This window comes from Sciurus carolinensis, chromosome 9 (assembly GCF_902686445.1).
Source record: "Sciurus carolinensis chromosome 9, mSciCar1.2, whole genome shotgun sequence".
NCBI lineage: Eukaryota > Metazoa > Chordata > Mammalia > Rodentia > Sciuridae > Sciurus > Sciurus carolinensis.
In genome coordinates this window covers 5,816,539-5,830,574 of record NC_062221.1, presented here as the reverse complement: position 1 = coordinate 5,830,574, position 14,036 = coordinate 5,816,539, and the positions used below count along the sequence as shown (strand labels likewise).

At 41.5% G+C, this 14,036-nt stretch overlaps 1 protein-coding gene across 2 annotated transcripts in view; it reads right to left on the bottom strand.

Annotated features, from left to right (window-relative positions):
• Positions 1-14,036, bottom strand: part of Lekr1 (leucine, glutamate and lysine rich 1) — a 152,314-nt gene that overhangs the window by 95,791 nt on the left and 42,487 nt on the right. For both annotated transcript variants that reach the window (XM_047563674.1, XM_047563675.1), the window contains one exon: positions 4,239-4,358. In XM_047563674.1, coding sequence (XP_047419630.1) covers positions 4,239-4,358 — 120 coding nt within the window. The remainder of the gene's footprint in view (positions 1-4,238; positions 4,359-14,036) is intronic.

Here is a 14,036-nt window from a genome sequence, read left to right as displayed (position 1 = left end):
TGGTTAAGGATGTTCAGGCAGCTCAACAGTTCAGGAATAGTCTGTCAACAACCATGCTGGAAAGACTGAATATCCACATGAGAAAAGATCAATTTAGATTCTCGTCTCACCTCACCTAAGACACAAAAATTAGCTCAAATGGATCCTAGACCTGAATTAAACTTTTAATTAACTTTTAGAAGAAATTATAGGAGAATAATCTTTGTGACTTTTGCTTAGGCAATTAAATATATCACCAACACAGAGTCCATAAAAGAAAACAGATGTTACATTTCACCCAAAATAAAGTTTTGACTAAAAAAGTGAAAAGACAAGTCACAGATCAGGAGCTCTAACTGTAAATCATATTTCAGAGAGAGGACTTTTACTTAGAACATACAAGAACGCTTTCAGTCCCATCATAAGAAAATGAGCAAATTTAAAAAATGGACAAAAGATTGAAGTAGATATTTCATCAAATAAGATACATAAGTGGTTAATAAGCATGTCAAACAATGCTTGGCATCACCAGTCAGGCAGAAAACAAATGGAAGCCACAGTGAGATGCTATTTCTCATTGTAACTGTAATTGTAATCTGCAAAACAGACAATAGCAAGTGTTGCTGGGAACCTAGAGAAACCAGAACCCTCGTTCCTGGTGGGACCGTAAGTGTACAGCCACTTCTCAAACAACCTGGCAGTTTCTTGAAAAGTTAAATGTAAGTTAACCGTAAGTCCCAGTAATTCTGTTGTTAGGGATCTACCCCAAAGAAATGAAGACGTATGTCCACACAGGGACTTGTATGTGAATTTTTATTATAGCATTATTCATAAGTATCAACAGGTAGACACAATCCAAATGCCCATTGGCGGTAAAATGGTAAATAAATGTGGCATATCTATACAATGGAATACCAGTTAGCAATAAATAGGGAAATTGCTGATAAATGTCACAACATAGATGAACCTCAAAAAAAAAAAAAAACAATTCTAGTGAAAGAAGCTGAATGTAAAAGACCACATATCATACAATTCTATATATCTGAAATGTCCAGAAAAATACAATTCTGTAGGAACAGGAAAGTCAGTGATTAACTAGGACTGTGGGGAGGGGGAGAATAGATTTATTGTACATGGCATGAGTCTGTCTTTGGGGTGATTCAAATGCTCTAATATTGGTAAACAGTTGTACAACTCTGTGGACTTAGTAAACATTATTAAATTGTCCACTTAAAATGGGTCAATTTTGTGGTATGTAAATCATATCTCCATGAAGATTTTTTTAAAAGATGCAGGGTAATAAACTATGGGATTAAGGCTAGAAAACAACAGAAAAGCTAGAACATGGTTGGGAAGATGAGAAAAATTACATGAAATCTTTTAACAAGACTGAAGAATTGAAGGAAAAGTGAGAGAGCTTCAAGTTGGCATTGAACATGTCAGAGATGACAGTCTAGATTTCAAATTTAAAAAATTAAAGACTAAGTATTTTATGTTTCGAATAACTTATGAAAGATTCTCAACAGGGGTCTCTGAAAGTATATACTGCCGGGAACTTTCAAACGTGGCCCAGAGTGGAGCGCTTCACAGGAAGTGCAGTGTGCCTGCCTCCGTGGTGCTGGCTTCTATTTATAGGCCTTCTTCAGCTGCCTGTCACTTCCAAGGAGAGTCTGTCTGAGCAGTGGACACCCTGAGCCCACCCCCCAGGCCTACTGCCACTGCTCCTGATCACTCCCTGTGAGAAGGCTGTGGGGGACAGGGACACAGCCTGGAGAGCACTTTGCCAGGTGATCAACACAAGAGCGAAGGCTCTGAAGACAGCACTGTGACCCAAACACAGATGACCCATCTCTTCCAAATTCCTCTGGAATTCCTGAGAGGTGATGGCTGCTGAGGGGAGGGCTCGGATTTCGTTCCCTCGCCTGTTTAAGAAAGATCACAATTACAGCTCCCTTTCTTTATCAGAGCAGTCACTAAGTTTCATGTCCTAACATATTTTTAAATGATCATAAACTAGTTTAAAATCAGCTCTTAATGATACAACAAAAGTCACTGCGTCTACAACCTTTGGTCAGTTTTATTTTTACCAGTCGGCCTTTTCCTATGTACTCATCTACTAGTGAAAATATAAATAAAACCAGTAATTATCTGCATTCTTTAGCACAAACTTTAATTTGTATTTAAATGTCTAGCTGGATGTTTATTCCAAAGTTGTTTTTAGCAAGTACTATTTTTTTATATATCAGATCTCAGACTCTTAATATGTGAATTTTTGGCTAAAAATAAGCAAGAATCACAGGCCTATGGAAAACAGGTGAACAAACTAAGCAGTTAAAAGTATAATGCTGGGGACGTAGCGAGGCCCAGGGTACTATTAAAAAAATTAAAATACAGAATGAAATAACTTTTAAGTATGTATGTCTAACTTTTTTCAAGAACTGTAAAAATATGAACAAAGAGGATCACTTGTATCTGTTCCATGATACCTTGAGGCCACGATGATCGTGTGATGCACACCTGGTCCAGCCTTCAGATACGGGGGTCCTACCATCCGGGACGGCACCGATGGGTGCTGACACACCCCAACAGACCTGGGTGCCCAAAGCTATCAGGAGCCAAGAACGGACACCAGTGGTCCTGGAGAGAACAGGAGGTGCCACCTGGACTGCTGGCTCACTACCCGATTCCTATAAAAGCCTAAAGGGATTTTTTTTTTTTTTTTTTGGTATTAGGGATTGAATCCAGGGGCACTGAGCACCAAGCCCCATCCTCAGCCCTTTGTATATTTTATTTAGAGACAGGATCTCACTAAGTTGCTCAGGGCCTCACTAAGTTGCTGAAGCTGGCTTTGAACTTGGGATCCTCCTGCCTCAGCCTCATCGGCCACTGCATTACTGGTGTGCACCGCCATGCCCAGTGGCTACAGGGATTTCTGATAGCAAAAATGGTCACCTGTGCTCCGAGTAGATTTCACTCATTCGTCATTCCTTCAAGAATTCCTTACTGTGCATCAGTTACATGCAAAGCATTTATGAAAGGCAGACGCCAGTAGGTTATCACCAGATAACGCACTAAAACAATCAGTGAATTCTGTTAACAGAGTGTTTCTGGTAATAATTAATAGATTAAGAACAAAAGCCTAACATTCAAAATATGCAGCATGATTTTAGTTTTCCTAAATCTGTGTCACTTGCCATGTTAATTTAACTTGTTTACCTTTCTAAGAGCTAAAAGTTACTCAAAATGCAAAGGAACCATTCTTTCTCATAAACGTTCTCAATACAGTCAATGCCATTTTCACTTATTATTTTTATTTATTTATTCATTCATTTTGTGGTATTGGGGGATGGAACCAACAGGCGCTCTGTGAGCTACATCCCCACCCCTTTTTAAAAATTTAATTTAATTTAATTTTATTTTTGAGACAGGGTCTCACTAAGTAGCTGAGACTGGCCTCAAACTTGCAATCCTCCTGTCTCAGCCTCCTGAATTGTAGGGATTATGGGCCTGTGCCGGCACACCTAGCTTCAGTGAAATTCTTAAGCAAAAGTGTACACAGTAGGTTCTTTAGAACATTGGATTTTATCTTCAGATATTTTAAGCCCTTTAAAGAGTATATAAAGCTGGAAGTGGTGGCACACAACTATAATTCCAGCAGCTCAGGAGGCTGAGGCAGGAGGATCTTGAGTTCAAAGCCAGTCTCAGCAACTCAGCAAGGTCCTAAGCAACTCAGTGAGACCCTGTCTCTAACTAAAATACAAAGAGAGAGCTAAGATGTGGCTCAGAGGTTAAGTGCCCCGAGTTCAATGTCCAGTACAAAAACAAAAACAAATATATGGAATATATTTATGTTGGAATATATTTATATGGAATATATTAAGTCTCCTTATGTTGGAGACTCCCAACTTTAGGAGGTCTAGTATTACTGACAAGTTTCCCCCTTCTGTCACATTTGATCACTGAACTGTCACTCAGGAGACCAAATACACCATGGATACTGAACAAGAGAAACAAGTTAGCTACAGTGCTTTTATTTTACATGTCACTACAAAATAAGAATAAAAACAAGGTGTTAATAAAACATGTTTGCCCAATTTAAATTTTATTAGTGAAACTATTCAGTTGCTATATGGTTACAAAAAAAGTAAAGCTATTTGGATTTTCCTAAATCATACCAAATCATAATACTAAAATGTATTTGAATTTTTATAATAAAGTTAAAAGTTTTTAAGATTTTCAACTTTTAAGGATAATCTTACCTGAAGACTTGTGACAGTCTATGTTTAATTTTTAATTCATGTTGCAACTGACTCAATTCTTTCTGTACTCTCTGATATTCACTTTGTTGACTTTCTAATTGCATGCTTGCATCTCGAATTCTAAAAATATAAACAAATAACATACATTACAAGCTTATTCCCTAGTGAAAACTGTTTTAAATTAAAATAAAAGTATACTTTTAATAAGAGTAAGTAGAAGAAAACTATGCATCTTTATATATACTCTATGAACGTACAGAAAAACAATATAGAGAAAAACACACCAACCAACCAAGATTCCTAGACAGGAAAGTGAACTTAGAGGTGAAGAAAAAAGAGAAAGAATAAAGAAGAAAAGCAGAGCTTTTACTCTATGTGCTTTTGTACTCTTCGAATTTTCACAGAGCATGTATACATAAAGATTAATTAAAACATATTTTATTAAAGTAATTTAAATTTAAAACGTCATAATAATTTTAAATGTCAAATATTACTGAAGCGGTTTTAAGAAAAAGTAGCAATTATTTGCCTTTACCCAGTTTCCAGTGCCAGTGGCAACCACTTTCAATTTTTCCTGTTTTTCTCCTATTATTTTTCTCCATATTATTAAATAACAACTTTATACTGCTGTTGCTTAATATTTCATTCTAATATTATCCTAATGAAAAGTCAGCTAATATCCAGTTCTGCTACATATAACTAAGACTGGAGTCACTGCACACACGCCTCACAGAGGAGCTCACGTTTGCCGTGCACAAGCCCCGCTCCGCCCCTTTGTTCCCACAGCCACCATGGAGGCAGAGGCCCCAGCGCTTGCACCCCGACTCCAGAGGAGCAGCAGCAGATATGGCTTCTTCCACGCGCTGCCAGTCAGTCAGTCCCCTCAAAGCACCACTGAATACCGCCACGGAACTTAGCCACGTGGCCTCAGCTAGACCTGAGTGAAGTGAAGCTGGAGACGGAGTTCACCATGGGTAGATGAGCCCCCAGGTGTATTCACAGTCCTGCTACTAAAATGGGATGGGAAGCAGATGTTGGGGTAGGCGGCTAATAAAAAACGATCCTCCTACACACAACTGCACACCTGTACCTGCCCCAACCCCTTCCCTCCTCTCATCTTCCCAAGGTAGTTCAACCCATCATTTCTATTAAATTATATTCAGTATTTACGTTCTTCTTCATTGGTTAGCCACACTTTATGCCACGATTACATTTATATTCTTGTACGACTTTTTGGAATTAAAAATAGTCTCTTCAAGAATGAATTTATGGCTTTTGCCAGTAAATGGATAGAACTGGAGGCTATCATGCAAAGTGAAATAAGCCAACCCCCAACATCAAAGGCCAAAAGCTCTCTCTGATATGTGGATGCTGATTCACAATGGGGAGGGGAGGGTGGAGTGGAGGTTCACTGGATTTGGTGGGGGGAGGGGAGTAAAATGAACCAGACATCACCTCCCATGTTCATGTGAACACACCACCAGTGTGACTCCACATCACGTACCCTGAAAGAAGGGGAAGCTACGCTCCATGTACGTGTGATATTTCAAAATACGTGCTTCTGTCACGTATAACTAAAAAGAACAAATAAAAATTGTTTTTAAATACTGGTCTTCTTTCTTAGTTTTTTTGTGTATCTATCAAGGCTTCTTAACATGCTAAACTGGGGGAAGCTGTGCACTTTCTGTACTGTTCTTGCAACTTTGTGTAAGTCTAAAATTATCACAAGATAAAAAGTTATAGAAAAGGTGATTCTGAGTGATTTGTGTAGGTTCAACATATCTATCATTTTAAATCTTGGAAGTTATCAATATTGTTTTAGTAGCAAAATAAAAGGGAATAGCCTCTGGTCATCCTTCATGGTCAGTATATTCTATACACGGCCAGTCTTAAGAGAAACAAAGCAAACACACAAACCACCACCACCACAACAGCAAAAAAATAAATAAATAAATAAATTGCAGTCTTGTGGAATGAAGCAGATCCCTACGTCGTGGCCTGGGAAGCAGGTCAAGACTTCCCATTAAGGAGAAGGAAAGGGCAGACTGCAAGGTACTGACACAGAGCAAGAGCACACATGAAGCCGAGGTCTGCGTGTACACAGACATCTTAGAAAACAACACCCTTAGCCACATTCGTCAGTCACCCCTAGGACACTGGTGGGGAGGAGGGCCAAGGGGAGGTACTGCTTGACACACTATTTAGACTAGTTTCCAATGAAGGTGTATTTATGTGTTGCTTGAAAATTAGAACTAAAAAAAAAAAACCTACATGGAGTCGGGCACAGCAGCGCACGCCTGGAACCCCAGCAGCTCGGGAGGCTAAGGCAGGAGGAGCACAAGTTTGAGCCCAGCCTCACAACTTTAGCAAGACCCTGTCTCAAAATAAAAAATAAAAAGGACAGGAGATGTGGCTCAATGGCTGAGCACCTTGGGTTCAATTCCCAATATAAACAAAACAAAACTATGTGGTCTCATTGTGTGTGTATAAGCATGTCTCAAGTTTATAAATGGAAAATATCTAGACATATTAGAACGAAATTTAAAGAAACTTAAGTTTATTTAGTACACGCATGAATAATACGATTTTTTAAATATGTATTAAGCATTTCTTAATAAAGGCCTATGCCAGGGCTGGGGTGCAGCTCAATGATGGAGCACCTGCCCAGCAGGTTCCAGACCCTGCCAGCTGGGTGTGTCTGCCGTCCCAGCCACTCAGGAGCCCAAGACAGGACAGAGGTCAACCTTGAGACCTTGTCTCAAAAAGCAAAACATCTAAATAAAAGCCCACTCCAACTATTCTCAGCCTGTAGTTTTACAAACCACTTTCTTTTTTGTCATTAGAGAAATGTACACTAAGACACTTTTCAAGGTCCCCTCTTTGAAGACATTTCCCTAAGGAAGGTCATGCTTAAGTAACAGACCAGCCCTCCGACTACGCTCCTGACCACCTGGCCTCTGCTCTGGCTGCAGCAGGATACTTGCTTCCTTCAAATCAAACGCTAACAGCAAGCACGGTTACAACCACATGAGCAGAGAAGCACGTGTCCCCTTCTACTGTATGGATCAGGTCAGCTCTATGAAGCAAACAGTCCACAAAATGCTGCAATACAGTATGTACTGTGCAAGCACACAGCTCTCTCTGAGCAGTCATAATTCTTCAGGGCTTGAACACTGTGTTGACATGAGGACATGATGTTGTCTAGTCAGACAGTGTTCCTGAAAATGTGAGACTAACAGCGTGTTCTAGCGGAGAGTCCTGTACTGGAGTGAGATGACCTGTACTGTAAGCCTCTTGCCAATGCAGCTATGAGAACAGCACATTTATTACCCTTATCTACTTCCCAGTTTTTCTTAGTCAACTTGATTAAAATGGATTGTGTGAGAAGCTCTGAGTTGTAAAACAACAGAGGAGAAGGTATTATCATGCCTTTTAAAACATTCTCATTTGGATTATCTATTAATATCTCTCATACTAAAATTATTCTATAATTGTATTTAAAATACTTTTAAAATAAAAAAAGTCAGAAAACACAAAAAAGATGATCCCATCATTAGGCATCATACCACCTGTAATCTATGTTCTTTTTTTGTCAAGTTCCTGGGTCTAAATATTAATTTATGTTTAGTCTTTCCTTCCTACTGGTTTTGCAGCAATCAAAGAGGACAGATGGAAGTTCCGAGTCTGCCAAAAGGACCTGGGAGGTATTCAGGCTCGCATTCTGCCAAGGTCTCACAGGCACAGGCATCCAAGGGTCAAGGGAAAGTGAGGAAGAAGCACAACAAATAAATCAATCAAAACAAGCAGGTACTTGAGTTCCTGGGAAATGAACTTCAGAAACCCACATACATCTGCCAGTGATAACAAGGGGCTCTGCGACGCTCCTCTGCAGTTAAGCACCACCTACACACACTTAGAAACGGGAACTCCTTTCACAAGAGTAGGGGACGGGGTGGGGAGTCCACGTACTACAGGTAGACAAATCACTCAGGGTTCAATAAGACCAGAAGGAGCTCTTATTCTACAGAGAAGACATGAGCACTTTGTGAGACTGGGAGTAGAAACCAGGTCGCTTTACCTAATTTCAAAAGCTACTGCAGCTTCAGAAATACCATCAGGAGCAAGCACTGGACCAGAAATGTCACTGACATACGAGCCTATGGGACAGCAATGATTTTTAAAATGAAATTATTTGTAAATACAAATACTTAAGTCCCTAGAGTGGTTTTCTATTGCTTTTATTTAGAAAATTGGTGTGACAATTCAAAATTCCCACAAAATTCTTAGTTACAGCCAGTGAGACAGACAAGCCTATAATCCCAGTGATTTGGGAGGTTGAGGCATGAATCATGAGTTCAAAGCCAGCCTCAGCAACAGCGAGGTGCTAGGTAACTCAGTGAGACCATGTATCTAAATAAAATAGGAATATAGGGCTGGGGATGTGGGTCAGTGGTTGAGTGCCCTTGGTTCAATCCCCAGTACCAAAAAAAAAAAAAAAAACTTAGTCACTAAAATATATCCTTTTGTTAGGATAGTCTTAATTTTTTACCAGTCATTCTCCAGAAAGTACATAAATGCACTGAAAATACCCAGAAAGGTAGAAGATACCTTGTACTGAACTGAATCAACATTGCTTTTTAAATTAACCACATTTAATTACTCTCACATTTTCTGGTGTTTGCTATTAGCAACAGCCGTTCCCTTGGCACCAATTTCATGTCTTGGTTCGTTTTCTGTAGCTATAAATGTACACTATGGACTGTGTAACTTATATAGGTTTATCCAGCTCTTGAGTCCATGGTCAGAGGCTCAAGGTCAAGGGGCCACACCTCTGGTGAGGGCCTTCCTGATGGCAGGAACTCTGTAGAACCCGGAGCGGGGCAGGGCATCATGTGGCAAGTGGGATGTATCAAGAGACAGAGCCAAACTGGCCTTTCTACAGACCCACCCTCCAAAGAACCTACTAATCCATTAGTCCACTAATGGACACATCCATTCACCAGGGCGGGGCCTCATGACCTACTCATTCTTAAGGTTCCACCTCTTAATACATCACAATGGGAATGAAATTTCAACAAGTGTTTTAGTGGGGACATTTAATCATAGTAGAAATTATGAAAAAAGATAAATCTCACTAGATTACATGTGTGGTTTTAAACACTAGTCTATTCATATGTTTTTATGTGAAGAGTTTCAAGAGAATAAGTGAGCTTCCGTAGATAATGCAGAAAACTGTAGGATGTTCAAAGAATGATTAAAATTTGGGATTTTCTTTCTTTCTTTTATAAGATTTAAAGCAACAGTAACCAGCTCATAAAAGAAAAAGAGAACATGCACTATTTTTCTCTCTGGCTCAAATTGTAATTACACTAGGGGCAAAAGAAAAGTGCAAATCATTCACTTAAAGATACACAGTACACACCCAGCCTGTGCACAACTCCATGCAGAGTACCAGTGAGGACTCAGGCATGGAGGGCGCCTGTCCTGCGGCTCCATTGGGTTGGGAGAGGGTGGAATGGAAGCAGTCACACAGGGTGTGACAAAGACGTGAAGTAGCCGGCAGAGAGAGGAGAGGGGCCCACAGGAAGACTCTGCTGGAGGTCCTGGGTGCATCCCAGAGGGATTTAAAGCAGGAGGAGGAGACAGCAAAGGAGGGAGGGTGCTGTTAAGGAGTAATGGAGAGAGGAAAAGAAACTTTGCTAGAAAAACTTCTATTTTCTTCTCAAAATATTTAGTAACAGGAAAAAAATGTGAGTTATTATGGTTACTTCCAAATCAAAGATCAAATAGTTTCATTAGTGTGTAGTGCCATTTAAAAATACCCACAGAATTACTCAATGAGATATCACACACTCTTCATTTCACCATCCAACAGTGAGAGTAGAGACATGCATAGCATTAATCAAAATTCAAACGACTGCTTGCCATGAGGAGGAAAATATTCAACTCTAAATTATTAAATCATGTAAAAATAAAATGGTCAAAATACTCTTACAAACAGTGATGAAACCTATTTTACTTTTGGACAGTCTTTCTGCTGTCAGCATTTCATTAAACGTTCTCTGATTCAACCTTGACCTTATACTGAAAGCTTCATGCCTGGTGGCAATGCCATTAGGAAACATAACATGATTTTTTTTTTTCAGATTATCAAATAACATTACTACGTCTCAGGTTAACTCTAACCCGATGCTTATAGGGTTCTCAAAAGTCCTCCAGCTGCAGGTTGGCTAGGAGCATCATCACACTAAGGTTCTGTGATGAACGTCAGCCACAGATGAGCGTGTCAAGATCCACCTGGGGTCTGCCAGGAGCAGTCTTCCGGCTGCCAAGTTTAGAAAGTCACCAACTGGTTCTTCGGCATGTTTTATTTGACTTGCAGAGAGGATTCTTTTAAAATGAGCACCAGCATTTTAACTTTGAGAGATTTTACATGAAGATCCACACTCTCTGTTTCTCTTTGACAATCAAGTAATTCAGAAACCATGGGACCACCCGCCCCCCCTACAAAAAAGGCCAATCTTTTGGAACAGCTGCCTCCTTTAATGAACATGCATTTTTCAGTTTACTACAGCTCCTGCCCTGCTGTTTCTCTCACTTATCCTGGATACCCTATAGGCATTTGAGTTTGCTATATCATCTAATTCTAAAACTCACTGGCTGAATTTTAGATGTTTTAAGAATCCACTTAAAGTTATCTGAACAGTGTTTCCATGAAAGGTATGGCGTGGCTGCCTGACATTCATCTGAGGAATTCTTATAAGAATAAGTGAATTCTTTTTTATTTTGCATATTTAAAAAACAGGCAGAGATAAAGACAGAAAATGGTTAAAATCATGGGGAGACTCTGAATTTATACTGACAGGTACCAAGATACTGTAACTTGCAGGCAAGGAGACATGACTGCTCCGACCAGCAGAGTCTGCCCACCGGCAGCAGCTTCTCTCACGCAGAGCCTTCTCTGCCTCCCTCCCTGTTAATAACCACAGCGGCACCAGCAGCAGCTCTGCCGAAGGCACACACCTCGTGCTTTCCAGTGCTTTTCATTTAAACCTCCTGGGGGATCCCAGCCCCAGCTTCTCAGCTGCCTCTTGGTTCCAATGAAGGGATTCTGCTAGGTGTTTAGCAGTACTCTTGCCACATGAATGCTTTATTAATGTTGTTTAGTGTTGTCAAAATGTGTTCTACAGTAAGTGCCCCACCACGACCCAGAAATGGCTTCACAATAAAGAAAAACAGAAACGACAGGCTCCTTCTCCTAAGGCTTCCAAACTCCACTGCACAGCAGACCTGTCTGGACGGCTACAACATGCTCTAGACGGGATGGCTCACGAAGGACAGGACTTCACTTTTCATAGCTCCAAGGGCTGAGAAGTTCAACGTTGAGGGGCCCTCGGGCTCAGTGTCGAGCAAGGGCCACTTCCTGGGTCTCAAGGCCACCCTCACTGGAACCTCACTTGGAGGACAGCAAGGGGGGGTCTTCCCTAAATGCCCAATGGCCACACCTCCTAATTCTATTGCCTTGGGGGTTAGGATTTCAACATATGAATTCTGGGAGGACATAAACATTCAGATCAAAGCACTGCACTAACATCTAGAGTGAATCACCAAGCAGAGACAGATACAGAGTATTTTCCATACAAAGTTGGATCACAGAACACTTTCTCAATACTTCTTAGGAACCTCACACTTTGAGAAGCAATGCTTTATTTTTAGCATTAATTCTATCATTCCATGTGACTAATTTTATTTCAAATGTCTAGTGAGTCCTGAAAGGCTTTATCCCTCTCCATGAGCTGTCCACAGTAAAGGGCACTCCAGGCCAGGACAGAGCCCACGCACTTCTTCAGGGGACTGTTTCAAACACTCCCTTCGAAGACTCCATCGGCAAGTCAATGTGCCCACCCAGTTCCCAAGTAGAAGGGACAGTGGGGTATTTTTACACCCCAAAACACCATTTCTTTGACTATGGGGGAAATCTGACAGTCCCACACCTATAAATGCTATTTCCATCATCCTGGAGAAGTTGGATGCTAATGTTGTTCTTGTAAAAGATCAGTAAGGCCAATCTGAAAGATACACCAAGAGAGCTGAAGAGCAGTGCTTCCTCATGCCCCCGATTGTCCCGCTGTCAGATCCAGAGCTGACTTGTCTGATCTTCAGATATCTGCCACACAGCCCACATCAGGCACCTAAGAGCTGTGGATAAAAGTCTCACCCAAGACTGTCTCCTGGGTGCCATTCATCCAAGAGAGGCTAAAGACACAGACCATGGGACTTCTTCTTTTCCTTTCTCCACTCTTAGAGAACCTGAGGCCTCCCTGGACAGGGAAGCCATAATCGGAATTCCAGAGCCTCTCCAGGGCAGTGTCCCAAGTGCCCTGACCTGTGAGACTCTGGCTTTCCACAAGCAGCACAACCAGAAGCAGAGGCCGGCTGAGGAGGGCTGCCTGCGCGTCTCTGGATGGGTTCCTTCACTGCAAGCAGGAAGCTGTGCTAAGCAGGCCTGAGGCACTTCACCCTTGCCAGCCATCAGACTGCACCAGCTAAGTCATGGTTCCTGCCACTCAGTCTCAGTGAGTCATGCATTTACTCATTCATCAAAAAACCCCAGTTAATGCAGAAGACTGGTTGGTCAAGCAACAAGCACATACAGAAGTCTACATGAGCACAGAGGAGGACTCAGCTCAGGAAACCCAATGGTAAAGGGCAAGTTAGGGTCCTTTTCCATTAGGAAAGGATACAGTAAGCAAGAAACTCCAGAGAGGCATTAACCAAAGCACAGAAGCTGGAGAGAAGATGGCACACGTGGTCAGTTCTTAGCAGATGACCTGAAGTGAGAAAATGGAAGGCAAATAGAGAATTATGTGAGCGGTGACCTCTCAAAACTAGATCCCTAACGTTCTCTTTTCAAGTCAGAACCACAGTCTTGCAATTCAGTCTCTCTGACTGTCGCTGACTGGGTGATTGGACTTCTGCATTCCCCAGCATGAGAACACTTTTACAAGAATGATAACAGTGACAACAGAAGTAAAACCCTATTGAGCATTTGCCAAGTGCCCCATGCTCAATGGTGCATGTGAACCAGTACATCCAAACACCATGATATTCCCATCAGGTGGAAACGTCCTCAGCCCCACTGACAGATGAGGAACGGGGTGGGAGAGAGGACAGTGAGCAGGTGCAGGCATGGGCCACACAACCTGTGAGTGACCAGCTGGGATGCAAACCCAGAGAGCAGGACTCTTACCCTGGTACTAATGTGACCTTGGAATAAACTGTGCTCTGATTTTCTATCTTGGATTAGTTCTTTGCAGACCATTTTCAAAGTGGATTTTGATTTACACACTGTATGCTCATACTACCTGAGACAAGTCGATCCCCAGAGCTGAGGAGCAGCACAGCATTACCTAGAGAAGGAGGGGAGCAGCAGTGACCTCAAGTGCTGTGGGCAGGGAGGAGGAGAAGCAGATATGAACTTAAATCCCAAGTATCTGCTTTTTTAAGTCCCTTCTTGCAAAACCTAGGGGTTCATGGAGAGAGGGCCCGGTGCAATTCTTGTGTTTGTGGGCAGGAGACATTTTCAGAGTCAGCCCCCATTAGTCTGTCTCTGAGCAGCACAAGGATCTGGCAAGGTCCTCTCTCCCTCCCTCACCAGGCCACTCAGCATTCCAACCTCCACGGCAAATTGTTTTCATCATCTCCTCTGCTTCCAAACCAACTTCAGATCGGGGCAAAAGACAGAAGGCATTAAGGGAAAGAGGAAACAGGAGGCTGCTGGATCTTTTTTAACTATAA